Here is an 18620-nt window from a genome sequence, read left to right as displayed (position 1 = left end):
TAGATGAAGCTACCGAGCAGTTTAAGTAGCTAAAATTAACCCCAACTTTACTAGCTGCAACATTAAAGTGATGATTACACATCAATGCATCAATAATTATTATAATCCATGATATTATTCTGAAGTTCCTTCTGCTTAATGACGACTGTAACTTTAGATTCTTTAAGTATATTTTGACGCTGATACTTCGGCCGGGGTTGACACATTTTCATCGGTGCGAATATGAGTTGACTGTTTGTTTGGCGTCTTCCATTTTGGCAGCGAGACCCGTTACAGAGTAGAGACTTCGTGCTTCGTGGAAAAACATGACTGGACTATAATCTCAGGAGATAGTGAGTGCTGATGCAGCGGAGGGAAATGGTGACATTAAAGGGGGAAGCAAAATGCAGAAACAGCTGGAGTTGCACCACCACAATCCCACAGGAGCAGAAGCAACATTCAGGTTACTCAGAGTTAACTTTATCCACTCAGAGACCCGACGGTCTCCCGACGCATTCGTTCCCACAGCGTTCCAGTTCTCTGAGTGAGCTTCTCCCCTCGGCCTTTTTGCTGACCTGCTTCACCGAAGTGCTGGATATTCCCACATCGGGTTTTTATTTTCCTTCTTTTGCTTTAGTTTTTTTTTTTTTCCATTACTTCCTGGTTATTTTGGTCAGTGTTTTAGCTGGTGTGATCAAAGACGTAATGTAAATAATTCAGAGGTTCGAGCATCTACCTTTCCTCTTTGTTGCCCCTTTTTTTTATTCAGCAACATCAAAGACACTTCAGCACCATTAGATCAACCACAAGATTACTTGTCGACTTACAATTAGATGAATGGATTAGCGCCGCAACTAACAATTATTTTCAATATCGATTCATCTGTTGATTATTTTCTTGATTAATCGATTAATTGTTTGGTGTATAAAATGGTGAAAAGTGTCAATCTCTGTGTCCCAAAGTCCAAGGTGACCTCCACAAATGTCTTGTTTTGTCCCAACCAACAGATGTTCAGTTTATTGTCATAGAAACCATAAAATATTCACATTTAACATTTATTCGATTATTAAAATTGTCGGTGATTAATTTTCCGTTGATAGACTAATCGTTAATCAGCTCTAGAGAAGATTGTTACCAATCTCATAACTGTACACTGAATATGAAGCTGGAGTCAGGAGATGGTTAGCTTAGCTTAGCTTAGCTTAGCATAAAAACTGGAAGCAGGAGGAAGCAGTTGCGCCAAGCCAATAAATAAAACCTACTCAACTTGTTTTTATACTTTGGTTTTTGTACATATTAAACAAATGAGATATAAGGTGTTAATTACTGAGCTTTAGAGGCTTTTTTTTGCTTTATGACAGAGCCAGGCTAGCTGTTTCCCCCTATTTCTAGTCTTTATGCTAAGCTAAGCTAATTGGCTCCAGCTTCATATTTAACAGATGGACATAAGAGTGCTATCGATTTGCAAATTTGTACATTATTCAGAGAATATTCACGTCTCAAACACTGTTCATCATGTCTTTGAAAACAAGATTTAATAAAACAACAATCAGATGAACGTGTAAGCAAAGCCTAAAAGGTTTTATTTGATTTTATTTGTGTCTTTGTGGAATTCCTGAGCTCATTAGTGGCACCAGCGCAGCCTGTGAGGGTCTCTGTAGAGACCGAGCCGTATCTCAGGAGTGGGAACAAATGCATTTGGAGAGGAGAAGCGCTGGCTGGCCTGCTGATGGTCCTCCGAGGATAAACAAATGACTTTCACTGAGCACATCGGGAACAGACAGCACTCAAACAAATGCTTTTAAATAGGGGAAGACAGGGGAGGGGAAAATCCTCCTCTGTCCCTTCTGATGGTCGTCATTCGTCTTAGTCAAGAGTGTTTGTCAGTCCCTGATTGTCCACTGAGGAGACGCTTTTATCAGGGAGCTGAATGGAGACGGAGCCCAAATGTAAACCAAATTTACTCTGTTTTAACGTTATACTACACATGAGTCTGACCGATGTTAGCTTTCTGCAGATATATTGGTATATGTCAGATGTAAAGTTAAATATCAGAAATGCCAAATTAGGTAATTTTGAAACAGTGTCACCATCAGGTAGTTTCTCCACCAAAGAGCACCAACAAGAACTGCAATTTTTTTATTTTATTTTATTTTGAAAATTAACCACAAACATTTCAACACCACCATACAGACAAAATATTACATCTGTATAAAACATACAAGAAATAATCCAAGCAGTAGCAACCTTACACAAATATAACAAAGTAAAAAGGATTAAACAAACATTTAAAAAATAGAAATAAATAATTAAAACACACAAAAATATAACAAGATTTGCAAAATGTTCTGCTTAGCATGTATCAGTATGTCACAAATAAACAAATACACATCTATGAGATCAGTGTCAAGATTGTTTGTTTACATTTTAAAAAATTACTATTGCCTGATGTTTCATTAGCAGATTTTTTGATTATGGCTCAGGCTAATTGATAAGTTGATAGACAGAAAAATAATTGATTTTTTGTTACTTTTCAAGCTAAAATTGTGAAACATTTTCTGCTTTTCTTTGTCATAAATGATTGTTAAGTGAATATATTTGGGTTTTATATCACAGAAAACACCATCTTCAACTCTGGAGATTTATTTTGTGACATAAACTAAACAATTAATGGAAGAAATAATCGTCAGAATATGACGGTTAATGGCAGCCTGATTATACACTGTGTTCTGCGTGTTTGTGCACACGTACATGTATGTTTGTACCTGCTGTGTGAACCATCAACGGAGATGGGTGCCTTGTGTTGAAGCTACTGTGTGTGCTCTGCCTGTTAATCCGTGTTCCTGCAGCACCGTGCTGTCGCATGTACAGTATGTCTGTTTGTTTCAGCAATCCATTAAAGCCAAAGCTGAATTACCAAGGGGCCAAAGCTGGCGACTGCCCCAGGGTGTCTGCTCCACAGTCAGTCACCATCACACATGATGAGGCCCTTTTTCGGTGTGACAAGACCTTCGTTATTTTCAGTTTTGTCCCTGTGTGTTGCACATTTCTAAAAATAATGTGTTAGCACAATCTGGGGCCAGGTAGTATTTCAGCATGGAAAAGCAAACTTCAGGACCCTTTTGCATGTTAATCCTGCAGGATTAAAGCTGTTTGACACTTACGCTGAGTGAAATATTCTAAACTAGGGCTGCAGTTTAGTTTTCTCCATTAATTCATTAAATGTTTTTGGCTGTAAAATGTAAGTAAATTGCATCACATTCATATTAGTTGAGTTTCCATCCATCTGTGTTTATTCACATTTTCAATTTGAGCATAAGAAAACAGATTAAAATGCAGATTATTCAGAAAAACTTGTAACTGAAATATCTCCCAAAAAAAGGTTTTTACGCTCGGCTGAGATGGAAATGTTAGTGTATCAATAAAAAACAAATTGAAAAAAGTGCAATGGGAACAGACTTAGTGAATAAGTGATGACATACATGAAGCATGTGACTTAAATTTGAATATTATGCTACATTTGGAAACCTAGCAAGAGTTTACTTTGTTCAAACATTGTTCTTAAACCCAAACTTTAAATTTACAATGAAAAAAAAAACAACCACAACAGCAAATCCTCACAATTTAGAAGCTGAAACCAGCAATATTTGGCTTTTTTTGCTATAAAAAATGACTGAAACCATCAATGGATTGTAACAGAATAGTCCTAGTGTAATTTTCTGTCAATCTGCTAATTGATTAATTGACTTATTGAGCTTTAATCTGAATGAAAACAGGTTTTCACGGCTGTACCTCACGACTACCTCACGTGACACCTTCCTTTGTAATCCACAGATTAGATTACAAACACAAGTAGATAGTTGTAATTGATGCTCTGCTCTGATATAAACCACTGAGAGGTTTCTACTTGTGTGTTTTCACTATTAAAAGGCTCGTCTCTCTCCCTCTCTCTCTCTCTCTCCCCTCTTCTCAGAGGCAGACTGAGTCTTTTTTAGTGCAGTGGCTCTTCTCACGGAGAAGCCAGTTTCCTCCCAGTGTTCACCACAGACCAGACAGGCCTCATTGGAGCCTGAATGGCAGCAATTAGACACAAATTTCAGCCGAGGTCCCCCCCCCCTTTTTTTTTTTTTTGTTTTATTGGACAGTGAAATGGACACCATAAAACAGTGGCTTCAGTGGCATTCGCTTGAAGAAGAGTCGTTTTCTTGTCTGGGTGACGAGACTGTTTGCAATTTCTCGTGTGTTGTAAAGGCGGCCTCTTGTTTTTCTGAAAGAGCTGAGGAATTTCTGTCCACTTGGTCGAAGAGGGCTCCTTCCTCCTTGCAGTATTTCAGTGCAGTTTGCTATTTCTAGAGCTGTGTTTCAAAAGCGGGGAGGTGTGTGTGGGGGGGGGGGCTGGATTGGAAGAAAAGCAGATAACAAGCTAAACTTAACTGAAATTGAAGTAAAACTGGCATTAGAAGTAGTCCACAGCATTGATTAGCATGTTCATAGTGTAAGAAGCTGTTGGCGATTACTTAAGAAGAACACAGATTGACCCAGTTATCTCAAATCCTCATTGACCTGATTTTGAGGTGCATCCTTCAGCTCTTTACAACAACCGCCCCCTTTTCTCTTAACACATTAACTTATTAGCGGACATTAACTTATTAGCAAAGCCAGGCTAAGCTAAGCCCCCCCACTGCCACCACTGCCACCACTTTACACTTTACACTTTACAGTGGTAACAGGCAGATTTACCTCCCAAAAATGTATAGTAATTTTTGAAAAGAATTCAGACAGAACTAAACAAAAGCAGAAAACTCACCTGACAAATTTCCTTTAATTTTCAGGTATTTAACAATTCATTTTACAGTTGCAATTTGGTACAAATAATAATAACAAATAGAAGAAAGTGTTAAGCCTGTTTAATTTAATGGTAGTTAATTTGTAAAAAAATCTTTATAAATTTTAACAGTTCTTTAACTGACAGAAAATATTTAGCTTTCAGTCTGTAGTTTTGTGTGTCCAACAGATTACTATATTAGGTTGTTTCTTAGAAACTGCATAATGAGCACATTTCCCGTACACTACCAACTTACATAACCCTTTCAAAGAAATGTCGTAAGAATTAACAGTTACAGCAGCTAGTTTAGGAAATTGTGGAAACAAACGGTAATATAAGGTAATATGTTGTTTGACACACTAAGTCTGATTTATTAAGTATGTTTGCAAATTAACAACTATAAACCCAAATGTAATGTATTTACCAATCAAACCAGCTTAACACTTTTTTTCCGTTTTATATTATTATTTGCACCAAATTAACCATTAAATACCTGCAAATTACTCAGAACATTTCCAGGAAGTCAGTATAAAACTAAAGGACCAGCAGCTAGCTAACCTCTAGCTAGTTTATTAAGCTAACATTAGTTTCTAGATTAACCGAGTTTGTATTTACCAATCAAACCAGCTTAACACTTTTTTTCTGTTTTTTTATTATTATTTGTATCAAATTAACCATTAAATACCCGCAAATTACTCAGAACATTTCCAGGAAGTCAGTATAAAACTAAAGGACCAGCAGCTAGCTAACCTCTAGCTAGCTAATTAAGCTAACATTAGTTTCTAGATGAACCGTTTTGTCTATAAAATGACATAAAATGGTGAAAAATGCCAGTTTTAATTTCTTAGAGCCAAAGGCGATGTCTTTAAATGTCTTGTTTTGTCTGATCAACAGTCCAAAATCCAAAGAGATTCAATTTACTGTCATTTATGACAAAAAAAAAGTTTCAAATCATTACATTTGAGAAACTGCAACCACCAGATGTTTGACGTTTTTCCTTTAAAAAAAACAACTAAAACGGTTATTCACTTATCAAAACTATTAACAGCTACACCACAGACCCTCTGTAGGCATAATGGGAAGCTGATCTGAAACCAGTTTTTGAGGACAGATGGTAATCAGTGCACCGTGACTATTGATTGGTTGTTTACTTCTCCTTCCTGCAGCCCCAGAGGTGCCTCTGCATCTCCACGGGTGAGAGATTAGGTTCCCAATTGTCATCAGAAGAACACACTGGCATACACAAAAGCACACCTTCGGCTGAGAAGCTCTTACTAACGCCTGACTGGCCGGCCTTGGATCGGAGGCTGAGCTGACTGAGTGGCTTACTGGTGTGTCGTGGATCTCGCTGGCTTTTGTGCTCTGAAAGAGACCTGTTAAGTGGAGGCTTTGGCCACATAGCTGATAATGACCCCCCGCAGCCACAGTTTCAGCCTCTGGCATGAAGGTCCCCTTTAGACTCAACTCTGTAGGGAGCTGAGCTGCTGCTCTTTCACAGGCTAACGTCCTGGCCTTGTTTTTCAACCTCTTAAAGGACGAGTTCACAGTTTTTTGAAAGAGGCTTTCCTCGTTGTAATCATTCCTCCTGTTCACACTGGCTATTAAAAGATCCCCTTCAGATGAACTTTCAATGTAAACGGCAAGAAAAACCTCCTGTCTACCTGTTGTTTAAAGACAGATTTGAAAAATTGTGAACCCGTCCTTTAAAGTCACAGTGAAACATAAGTTGGAGCATCTTTAGCTGTGACGTGTTTTCCAGTGAAATGGAGGAGCGGTCTACAATAACAAGAGGAATTTAAATCAAATCCATCACATATGATTGGACCGCTAATGTGGGCGTAACGTAGCGAACATACGGAGCTGCAGAGAGAACATTGTTTTGGAAATTAAAGTAAAGTTTTTTTTCTCACTGCTATAACACCTACTCTTCCTCTATGATGCAGCTACTATGACCCACAAGACTGTTTTACAATGTTGGGTGCGGTTAGCTAGTCGCCAGAAGTCACATTTGATTCTATGAATTTTTATAAACGCCCCTGATCTCAAGATGATTCATCAAACATTTGAAAATGTTTACAGGAAGAGCAGGAAGACAGATTTCCAAAATGATATTTTTTTTTGGCACATAACAAGAGATAACCGAACAATTAAAACAGGAACACAGGATTAAAACTGGGGAAATTTATTTTTTAGTTCACTGTGTCTTTAAAAAAACGCCATTTCCCCCACCCCTCACCGAGACTTCCTCCTCTCTGAAACCCCTTCAGAGACAGCTTAACTCGACGACCTCGGGCTTAATTGGGAATGAAGTGTTAAAACCTCGGTTTTCCAGGCTGGTGTATTACGCTGCGTCGGGAGTGCAGGAGTTAAGTTTGGTTGCTATGCGGTCCACAGAGCTGTATTATGCAAGCTGCGAAGCACATACACACAGAGAGGAAGTGCATTACAGAATGCTGAGCTCAGGGCTTTGGCTCGCCGCCAAGCATACACTCCTGCGTGTGCACACACACTCAGCTGAGGGCATACCGATTTTTCCAGCAGCACAGCGGTCTCCTCCTAGCGAGTCACTCTCTCTCTCTCTCTCTCTCTCTCTCTTTCTGTTACGTCAGTAGTTCAGCTGTGGGCCAGGCATGACTGGGGCAAGGCTGCGTAACTGAGAGCACCATGCATTTCTCTCTGTGTGTGTGTGTGTGTGTGTGTGTGTATAAAAGACAGGATGTGGACTTGTGGTGAAGTGTGATCCAGCGTGTGTGTGTGTGTGTGTGTATATGTGTGTTTGTGTGTCATGTGTCTGCTCAGCAGGAAAAGCAATAGCAAGAACTGAAACGAGGTTTTCTCTATTTCTATGCAAGTTTCGCTCTCGCATACTTGTCTCGTAGTCCTTCCGCCTGTTTTGTTTTGGCTCAGTTCTGTATCTCACAGCTCCGCCACATCTGCAGGCAAACACCCACTCTGTTAACGATATTCTTCCACCCAACAGGGGTGATATGTGTCACATTTATGAGAACATTTGAGCTGATCTCCCAGCTAATGTTCCAGGGTGAACAGCGATGCAAGTATTTTTGTGAGCATGTATGTGTTTGTCAGACTTGCATAACAGGAAAAATTAGTAAATTCCAGTGTTAGATTCTGTGATGTGATTCAGAATAATTTCACTGGAAAAGTTTTACCACAGTCTTTCTGTACGGCACTATTTCCCTTGTTTGTTTTCATCTGTTTAGTCTTTTTTTTATTTTTACATAGTTGAATCTGACGGGTCACAGTTTTTGTTGGAACAGTGTCACCCGAACCACTTTTTAATTTAATTATATTGCTGTGTCATTAGTTGTAGAAAATGTTATGTGCTACAATGTGAGCTTTTTAAAATGTATTTATTAATGCATTTATTTCATCGTCAACAGTTTAGGTTTAAGGTATAAGGAAATACAGGAAGCATCGTCTGACATGCAAAGGACTTCGTCTTATTTCTGTGGCCTCTATTTTGGTGTGGACAGTAGTGTTTCCATCCCCAAAAAGGAAAAAAGCTGCCCTGCAACGCCGCGTGAAAACTAATGACAGTGTTTTTCAGGTCTGTGTTGCCTTCTGCTGGACAACGCTGACATGCAGTACATCTTTGTTTTTTGATTTGTTGAACACAAAGAGCGAAATAATTTACACGTTTTTCAACCCATTATGACAATAAATGCGTACATAAAAAGGAAATACATACAACAATGTCTATTGTATTTCACTTTATTTCTTTGACTGGTTTTAATTTAGGCATTCCAGTCCTCCATAGATACTCCCCACTTGACTAACTGGAACTGTAACATTAAAGCAAGGCTGTGTAACTTGTTCCTAATTATAAATCAGAAAATTGGCAATAAAACAAACTCTGGATCAATCCAATAATCTCAGGGGAATTCATGCTACAGCTTTACTCGGACTGGTATGAGCAGGAGCTAATGTTAGCTAATGTTAGCCAATGTTAGCTAATGTTAGCTAATGTTAGCAAGCTTTTTTGTAAATGTAGCTGTAAAAGTGTCGCTACTTGATGACTTTATTACCTTTTTTACACCTAAAATTACACCTTTAAAATGAATCTGGATACGTTATCTGGATGAGGAAAAATGCACGTTTATGCAAAGTGTAAACGCACTCAGAACACAGTGTAAACTAAACAGTCGGACCAACTAGCTCGGCCTCTTCCTGCCAGCTACAGCAAGCCTTGCAAAAACTACAAGCAGTAGCAGCAGCTGGAGGTCACTTGCTTTTCAAAAATGACTCCATACTTGTCTCATTATTGTTGTGGCTGTCAACTGAGACACCTTTTAATGATACATTACATTGATTTGAGTAGAAGTTGAGCCTCTTGATTGGTTTCTAAACAGAACCTCAGATGTTTATTAAGGCCGCCTCAGAGACGGGGGCTGAAGGAAGGATCTGTGACGGAGCATTTTCTTGGTCTTTTGGCATTTTTTTTTATTTGCTGATGTCGTCTGTCATCTGTTACTGTTTGGCATCACGGCTTTTATCAGCCTCGCAGTCGGCCAAGTCACATATTTCTCAGTTTGCATGACAACATGACTCACAAAGTACATCACGCTCCTTTTGATTTAGGACTAAATGTGCATGTGTGATTGCACTGCAAGTATCTGTGCATGAGTACAAATGCTTTTGTCATATTTTATAATAAGTTCTTTTAATGAATTGATCTTATTGTGTTTAGTGCTGTGTGCTCCCACAGCGTAACAGTACAGACTGCTAATCAACTCAGATGATAAGTGTTTACATCCGTTTTCATTCTGACACCATCTGTTATCACTGGTAACCCACTAACCCAGTCAGATACGTACTTCTACTCACTCTGACTGTCTGCATCTTGTAATCAGAGTTTTAGTCATAAAGAATTTGCTGTCTTATCATCGTTTACCAACACGTGTCTGGTAGTCTCTCTGGACTTACGCAATATTTAAACCTAAATCTCACATGCAGCTAAAGTTGTTTCAAATCTATATGTACCATGGTTTTCTTTTTTTTTTTTTTTGTTAAAATGGAAAATGAGAGCTCTTCAAATCCGACAGCGTTTGCATCAGGGTTTATTTTCCTGTCAAATACCTTACGCTTCAAGAAATGTGAGTAACTTTAAGATCACATCCACATCCAAAATATGTTCCTCCATCTCTCTTTGCTTTCCCCAAAACACACCTAGAGGCCTATAGGTTTTTTTTTGACTGAGAGGTGAACATAGGTTCAGTGTACAATAGCAGGTCTCTCTGCCTGTGGTGAAATGATCCCGTCAGTCCTGAGAGAGCGAGGAGGTGTTCAGGGTAATGTAAGCACTGGAGTTGTTGTGGAAGGGAAATGAAAAGAAAATGAGAATATTTGGCTCTTTGTGCCTCGCTGCCTCACTGCCCTTTCACTCGTCTTTCTTTCTTTCTTTCTTTCTCTCTTTCTTTTCCTCTATCTCTCTCTGTCTTTTACTTTTTATGTCACCCTGCCAGCTCTTTCTTGACTGGAGGAAAGTTAAGTTAAACCACATTTTAAGGGAATATCTGGTTTGATGTTTCTTCAAGAATGGAAATTTGGGATTTTAGCAGAATCGAAAAGTAGTTTGTGTGCAAGTTTCAAACTTCCTCAAGCTTATTTTAGGACCGCAACTGACAATTATTTTCATTATTGATGAGGCTGTCGATTTTTTCAATTAATCAATTTGTTGTTTGGTCGATAAAATAAAATTGTGAAAAGTGTTGATAACTGTTTCTAAAGCTCACGATGAAACCTAAAATGTCAAAGGTATTCAGTTTACTGTTGTAGAGGACTAAAGAAACCTGAAAATATTCACATTTAAAAAGCTGGAATCAGAGAATTTTAGTATTTTTTTTTAAATTAAAAAATGACTCAAAATGATTAATCAATTATCAAAATAGTTGGCAATGAATTTTCGGTCAATCGACTAATTGTTGCAGCTCTAGCCTGTTTATTTTATGGCATTTAATGCATCTATGATCAGTATTTTATACCAACAGTTGATCACATGACTGTCGCATCTTCAAATAATTTTCACCCGACTCTGCAGCTCTCAGCTCGACGTAGCATTTTAGCTTCTTTCAGCTCGTTGTTTTGGTTTCACAACCCGCATCTTTCCTGTTTTTTTGTTGCTCTCATAGTGTAATTTTAGACCTGTTTTTAGAAAAAAAAAAGGTCCAAAAACCCACCTGCTCAGCACCAAACAGCAGTCAGACACAGTTAGCGACTAGCTGGTGAACATAGTGGAGCATTTAGCAGCTAAAGAGCCAGATATTTCCCTCAGGAGCTGGTGGAGACCAAAAATAGAGCTAAAAGAGAGTGAATATTGGATTCACATTCGCCTGTTGGACAGAAACACAACAAAGAATGATAATGTTGCTCCATAACTGTTGGAAGTGTAAATAAGCAACTGTTTGCTAGCATGTTAGCCATATCAACTTAAAGGTTGTTCACAGTGGTCAGAAAATCTGTTATTGCAGGTTAAAATTAAGCGTTTTTTTATTTAAAAGCAGCTGATTGACAGTTGTGATTTTCTCTGTTTCAGGGTTTCATCTCAGCGGCACAGTAAGGGAACCTGCCACGTCTTCAGAGCCCGAGTTGGTCTGCAACGTGAGCGTCAGCTTCGACCGCTGCAAAATCACAGCAGTGACGTGCAGCTGCGGCAACAAGGACATCTTCTACTGCGCCCATGTGGTGGCGCTCTCACTTTACCGGGTACGGAAACCCGAGCAGGTCAAACTGCGCCTGCCCATCTCAGAGACTCTATTCCAGATGAACAGAGATCAGCTGCAGAAGTTTGTTCAGTACCTGATCACAGTCCATCACACCGAGGTGCTACCGACGGCGCAGAAACTGGCGGATGAAATACTATCGCAAAACTCGGAGATCAACCAGGTTCACGGTGAGTGGAGGAGCGGGAATAATGGTCATTATCTGTGTTTTCAGGGGAAAAACAGGCAGGACTTCCCCTCTTTAACACGCATGCCGCACAGGCTTAAACAAACACAAACACACATGCAAATGCGGGTACCTGTGTTAAATTTCCTTCGTCTCGCACCAGTGGAAGTCCAGCTGGTGGCTGCCATCCTGGGAGAGGACTCAGGAAAAACAAGCTGTTTAGGAGAACAGGATGGAAACACACACACACACACACACACACACACACACACACACACTTAAATCAGGTCAAGTCTGACTAGAACACATTACAAGAATGGATGAAGTGGGGAAAAGTTTGGGAGGCGACTTGTGTTTGTCTTTGTCTTTGAACCATCGCTCGTTTGGGCATCACAATAGAACAGAAAGTACCACAAAGTACATGAATGAGTTGTACAAAGTGTGTAACATAATGTTTCCTAAAAGACTGAGTACACAAACCTACTAATATACCCAGGACCCAAATCCTAGACACCTTGAAATGTTACTTTTTTTATATATTTATATTGAATTCATTGGTTTTAAATTGTTTGTGTACTCTGCTTTCTTTTGTACTTATGTGATGTCGTTATATTTATATGTTTATATGTGCTTTGTGTTTTTATCCTGTGTTACACAAAAAAAATCACTCATGAATTGTAAAATACGGAAGAAACTCTGTTTACATATAAATATACACTGTAAGGTTAATCTGCAAGCGATGTTTGGAGCATGTTAGAGCCCCAACGGACATGTAGTACTTTATTATAGAACAGTTGGTGAATATTTACGGTGCGTTTTGTGGTATTAGAGGTAGTTTTTTATAAGATATGTTCTATTTTGGGTGCTGGAACACATTTTAAATGAATTATTGTAGGGCTTTGGTGGTACTTTGTTGTGCTTGAGGGATGTTGTGGTATTTCTTTCAGGTAATTTATAGTAGTTGTTGGTATATTAAGGTGTTCTTACGGACATCTTTGTGTATCTTTGTGTTAGTTCAGATACTTTGACATAACCTGAAGTACTTTTTAAATACAGTTTGTGGTCATTTGGGTACATATCATAGCATATTGTTCTGTATTTTGTGTACTTTCACATTATTTTATTGCACATATTTACTCTTGGATACTAGTTGAATATATAGTACACAGCAGTATTTTGTGGTATGTATACATGTGAACATAATGACTGTTGACAATATGACAGTTTTCTCTGCTTTCATGCAATTTATAGATTTTGATTTAACCTATTTTGCTTTTGTTTTATGGATTTAATCCTCCCAGGAGTGCATGTTGAGTGTTTTCTTCTCTTATATTGGCCGGTTATTGTTGCAGATTTTGCAGAGTTTATGGTATTGATCGGTGTTTAAGCTTAACCAGCACTGCATTAATGCACTAATGCATTAATGCAAATGCAGCAGGAGGTGAACTATATGCTGATGCAGGAATATTCACGCCAGGTCTTCCCCCCCATACGAAGAAGCTGTTTATTACTTTTATCGCAGTAAATCTTGTTAAGTTAATCGCAGATTGTCATCGTTCGGTGCAGGAGCTCCTGATCCGACGGCGGGGGCGAGCGTGGACGATGAGAACTGCTGGCATCTGGACGAGGAGCAAGTTCAGGAACAGGTCAAGCTCTTTCTCTCCCAGGGCGGGTACCATGGCTCGGGGAAGCAGCTCAACTTACTGTTCAGCAAGGTAACGATCTTCTTCAGAGCGATCGCCCACCACGTCTACGCTCGCATTCGCAAAACGTCACGTGCAGCCGTACGTTTTACCCACAATGCCCCTGTCTCTGCAGGTGAGAGAGATGCTGAAGATGAGGGACTCCAACGGAGCTCGCATGTTAACGCTGATCACGGACCAGTTCATGGGCGACCCCAGACTGGCGCTGTGGAGGCAACAAGGGACCACCATGACTGACAAGTACAGGCAGCTGTGGGATGAGCTAGGTACTGTGAGAGCAAACACACACACACACACACACACACACACACACACACACACACACACACACACACACACAGAAATTACACATAATGTTACGATGATCTGGCAACCTTCAACTTCAAGCTGTATGTATAGTCGACGAGCTGCAGCAGTAGAGTTGGTGATGATTGACCTGCAGGTTTATATACATTATATTTTCTTGCAAAGGTTAATGTGAAACTCTATCATAGATCAATTTTAAATGTTTTAGTTTAGTCCCAGACTTAAAATATGTCTTAAAAATTGGAGAAAAAAACATTTTATATCAGCAAATATTCATTAAAGTAAACATTTTGCTTTATGTTTAAGGGAAAAGAGCACAAGTGCACAAACATGAGTACCCTTGGAAATTTCACATGTGTGTTTGTAGTGTGTCACTACACTATATGATAATTAAAATACTTGAATTGTAAAATATTTTAAAAGAACTGAAATTGTGCCCATTTATTTAATTTCCAAGGTTGTAAACATGACCTGTTTATTAATTCAGGAAGGTTTAGGTTTAAAATAACAAAAGTAGATCATAAATGTAATTAATCTGCTTTAGGAGACATAGAAAGGAAACATGCAGCAAAATATAAGCACATTATTGTCTGTGTGTGTGTAATAAAGAGGAGAATACATCTATTAAAAGGAATAATGGTTTAATTAGTCTGTTTTCCTTAAGAGAAAAAGAAGAAAGAAACACAATCTTTATTTCAGGGGTGAAATACAGGATTAATCCGCAGTCTGCTGTTTTATCTCCTTCAACAAAGACAATAAGTGCTGAAGAAAAATCCCCCTTCTTCATCCACTGCTGATTATGTAGCATGTGGCTTTAATTGAGGCCTTTTTATTGGCTTTGTTTTGATAATATTAAGCTTCATATTAAAAGCACTTTCCAAACAGAGATGGTTCACTTTAGGTCTGTTGGTTCATTTATGTCCAGACTGAAATATCTCAACAGCTATTGGATGGATTTTCCTGCAAGTTGATATAAACATTCCTGATCTTCAGAGGTTGAACTTTATTGTTCCTGTAACTTTCCATCTCGCACCACCAACAGGTCAAACGCTATAATTTGTCCAATATTTTGGTTTATGTACTTTGATTTATTTAAATATTGGACAAATTAATTGTTTGTGTTTAGTGCTAATTAGCAAATATTAGCATGCTACGTCACTAAACTGAGACGGTGAACATGTTAAACATTAGCATGTTAGCATTGTCATTGTGAGCATGTTAGCATGCTGATGTTAGCATTTAGCTCAAAGCTGCTGTGAGGATGTGGACTCTTTGTCTTGTTTTTAGAGTCGGCAGCAGCAAATTAGCAAATTAGCTTAGCAAAAAATATGTGTGAGAAAAGTTAAATGAAAAGAAAGAAGATTATATCATTTAGAATTTGATTTAAATGATATTTGGCTGTTCTACTAACGAAACGGAAATCCAACATATTTGAGTCGTAATACAAAATCTTTTTCATTTAGTCGATAGAAACATCAGAAACCAGTCTGATAATCAATAATTGTCATTTTTCTAGCAAGATTTTCAAACATCAGTGGTCTCCAGCTTCTTTTCTTTGTCTTATGTGATTGTAAACTGAATATCTTCTTATCTCTTCTTTTCATTGTAAGCATATTAGCATGTTAGCATTGTCGTTGTGAGCATGTTAGCATGTTAGCATTGTCGTTGTGAGCATGTTAGCATGCTGTTGTTAGCATTTAGCTCAAAGCCACTGTGTGGCTGTAAAGGTAAATGTAATCAAGCAGGAAAAGAAATAAGATAATAATTATATCATTTAGGATGTGATGTAAATGATATTTAAATTATATTTAGCTGTTTTACTAAGAAATGGAAATCCAAGATATTTGAGTTGTACAAAATCTTCTAGAGTTCAAACAATTAATCGCTTAGTTGATCGACAGAAAATTCATCAGCAACTATTTTGATAATCAATAATTGTCATTTATTTAGCAAGATTTCCAAACATTCATTGTTTCCAGCTTCTTTTCTTTGTCTTATTTGATTGTAAACTGACATTTGACATTAAACTGACACTCACATTTTATAGGACAAACATTTAATTCAGGAAAATAATCAACAGATGAATCAATAATGACAATAATTGTTAGTTGCAGCCCTAAAATCTTCAATAAACTCTTAAAAAAGGCACCAACAGAACAAAATAAATATACAGAAATACACAGTGATGAAGTAGCTTTGCTCCTCTGTAGTGTTTTCTCCGTATCTCACTCAGAGCCGCTTCAGTCGGCAGCTGAAGAATCTACTTTTGTTCATTTGCTTGTGATGGAAAGTGATTGAAATCACTTAAAAATAAACAAGGTGTCACTTGGATCTAAGCTGCGATGTGAACATAGTCCCTCGTGCTGCAGTTTGCACGTCAGAACAGAAGAAACAATATTATATATATTTAATATCTTATCAACAGGAAAAGCTGTTTACTGTTTTATGTTGTTACTGTTCTCTCCTCTCTCTCTCTGCTTTTGTTTTTCTGTTTTCTCCCCCCATCCTTGTTGAAAATTCTTGCTGTGCATTTCGTCACTCGCGTCTGACATCACTCTGCTCGCTCGGTTCCCCCTCCGTTCCTCCTCGTCTCCTCGCTGTTGTCCTTGGTGCAGCCTTAACAAAGAGACGGGAGGATAAAGCCTCTCTCTCTCTCTGTCTCTCCTCTCCTGTCCCCTCCCCCCACACACCGCCAGCACTCCCTCACCTCTCTCCTCACGTCTTTTTTTTTTTTTTTTCTCACTTCACCTCCCTTTTCTTCTCCTCTCCCGTTTCATTTTGTCATCTGTCATCCTTTATTTATCCCTATTCATTGTCCGTCGCCCCCCCCCCCCCACCCCCCTCCATCCTCTCTTTATCCGTAGTCCTCTCGCAATCTGTATCCAGTGTCTTCTAGTTTTAGTCAACAATGCAGGTAATCTCACCTCACTTATATCCTCACGCTAAAACTACATGACAAGGTGTTGTTCTTTATGTGTGAGCAGACCTGTTATACTGTTCCCAGTATAATATAAGAAACAATTACATCTATTTAAAATATTTTTACAGAGGTTTAAATCAATATTTATGACCTTTCCAAAGCTGTGATGCATAACTGAGACTTTTAATCTTACTAGCGACTGGTTTCTCGTCTCAAAAGTAATATTTTTATTCAAATTCTGCACCTGCAATGAAAACATTACTCTATTTCTAATTGTTTTTTTTAATAAACTAACAAAATTGTTGCTTTTTTCTGCTGTTTTCTGTCCTGTGAATGATCAGAAAACTACAGAGCATCGATGCTGAATGTAGTTTTTCCACCTCAAGTGAAATAATATCAGTTGAATCGATAATTTAACTTTCCATAATTCAGCTCTTTATCTATATTAAGGGGTTGATGATTAAGGCTGCAACTAACTGAACTTATTATGCTCATTATTGATTAATCTACCAATTATTTTCTCGCTTAATTGTTCTGAAAAAGGCCCGTTATAATTTTGTAGAGCTCACGGTGACGTCTTTAAATGTCCTGTTTTGTCCGGAATCCAAAGATATTCAGTAAACTATCAAACACGACACAGAAAAGCAATCGAATCTTCAAATTTGAGAAGCTGCAACTTGCAAATATTTATTTTTGCTTGTGTGTGTGTGTGTGTATGTGTGTGTGTGTGTGCAGGAGCCCTGTGGATGTGCATCGTGCTGAACCCCCACTGTAAACCCGAGCAGAAGGGTTTCTGGCTTCGACAGCTTCGCAGGTGGAACAGCGTGGACGTCTGCCCCTTGGAGGACGGTAACCATGGCAGCGAGCTGACCAATCTGACCAACGCTCTGCCCCAGGGTCCTCCTGGCAACCCAGGTGAGATGACACCCGGCCAAAGCAGAGACATCGCCTCCTTTTTTTTTTTTTTAAACAATTTCGAAATCGTCTCCTACATCTTTTCTCATCTGATGAGCGTTTGGTTCTGATCTCTCCTGCAGCGTCTCCTCCTCCTCTGTTCTGCTGCCGTCTTAACGCCGTTAAGTCTTCTTTCTCCACCCTCCCCCCTCTCTTTTAATCAAGTCTCCTTCCTTCAATCTCTGTGCCTTCGAGCCTTATTACCTTTTTAGTGTGGCTAATAGAATGAGCCTAATAACACAGTTGAGGTCCTGCAGCTTTTTTTTTTTTCTGGCTTCTATTTCTTGCGTGTGCTTCCACTAAATCAGAAAAAAACACAGAAACTCGAACATTTCTGTTGGATAGTAATAAAAATGTTTGGAATGAGGAGACAGGCTCTGTTATTATTGCTGCTGTTTTGTCTGTAATGATCCTACATTGTTGTTTTATTGACATTTTTCAATCAAATAAACAATAAAACTCGTGCTCGTCTCTCGCAGATTCACTGACTCGGCCTCACCGGACGGTGTTCACGCGAGCGATCGAGGCCTGCGACCTGCACTGGCTGGACCCCCACCTGCAGCACATCATCACCGAGGACCACTACACCAACTACTGTTACCATGACAACCTCGACAGCTCCCTCTTCGACGCCCGAGGGTGGCCGCTGTGGCACGGTGAGTGAGCAGCGACGCGAGGGGGTTTTAGAGCGGGAGACAAATTAGATTAATAAGAGGAAAAATATAAAAGGGAGAAATCGAAACGTCTTTTCATCCTCCCGTCTCGTCTCGTCTCGTCTTGTCTCTGGCCTGTGCAGAGCACGTCCCGACCGCGTGCGCACGAGTGGACGCCCTCAGATCACACGGTTACCCCAAGGAGGCGCTCAGGCTGGCCATCGCCATAGTGAACACGCTGCGGAGGCAACAGCAGAAACAGCTGGAGTTCTACCGTGCACACAAAAAAGGTCAGTTTATCTTCCTTCAGGCTTCAGTTAGTTTTCATATTCAAGTTGCTTTTGTTCTTCTCCCAACACATTTAAGGCTTATTA

General features: G+C 39.1%; 1 protein-coding gene across 1 annotated transcript in view; it reads left to right on the top strand.

The window, feature by feature from the left end:
- The window catches only part of zswim6 (zinc finger, SWIM-type containing 6), a 51957-nt gene that overhangs the window by 18355 nt on the left and 14982 nt on the right, over positions 1 to 18620 (top strand). Inside the window, exons 2-7 of the mRNA XM_044333708.1 lie at positions 11358 to 11714; positions 13277 to 13425; positions 13529 to 13679; positions 17375 to 17554; positions 18073 to 18249; positions 18390 to 18536. Of these exons, the coding sequence (XP_044189643.1) occupies positions 11358 to 11714; positions 13277 to 13425; positions 13529 to 13679; positions 17375 to 17554; positions 18073 to 18249; positions 18390 to 18536 (1161 nt within the window). The remainder of the gene's footprint in view (positions 1 to 11357; positions 11715 to 13276; positions 13426 to 13528; positions 13680 to 17374; positions 17555 to 18072; positions 18250 to 18389; positions 18537 to 18620) is intronic.

This window comes from Thunnus albacares, chromosome 18 (assembly GCF_914725855.1).
Source record: "Thunnus albacares chromosome 18, fThuAlb1.1, whole genome shotgun sequence".
Classification (NCBI taxonomy): domain Eukaryota; kingdom Metazoa; phylum Chordata; class Actinopteri; order Scombriformes; family Scombridae; genus Thunnus; species Thunnus albacares.
This window is presented reverse-complemented; position numbering and strand designations above follow the sequence as displayed.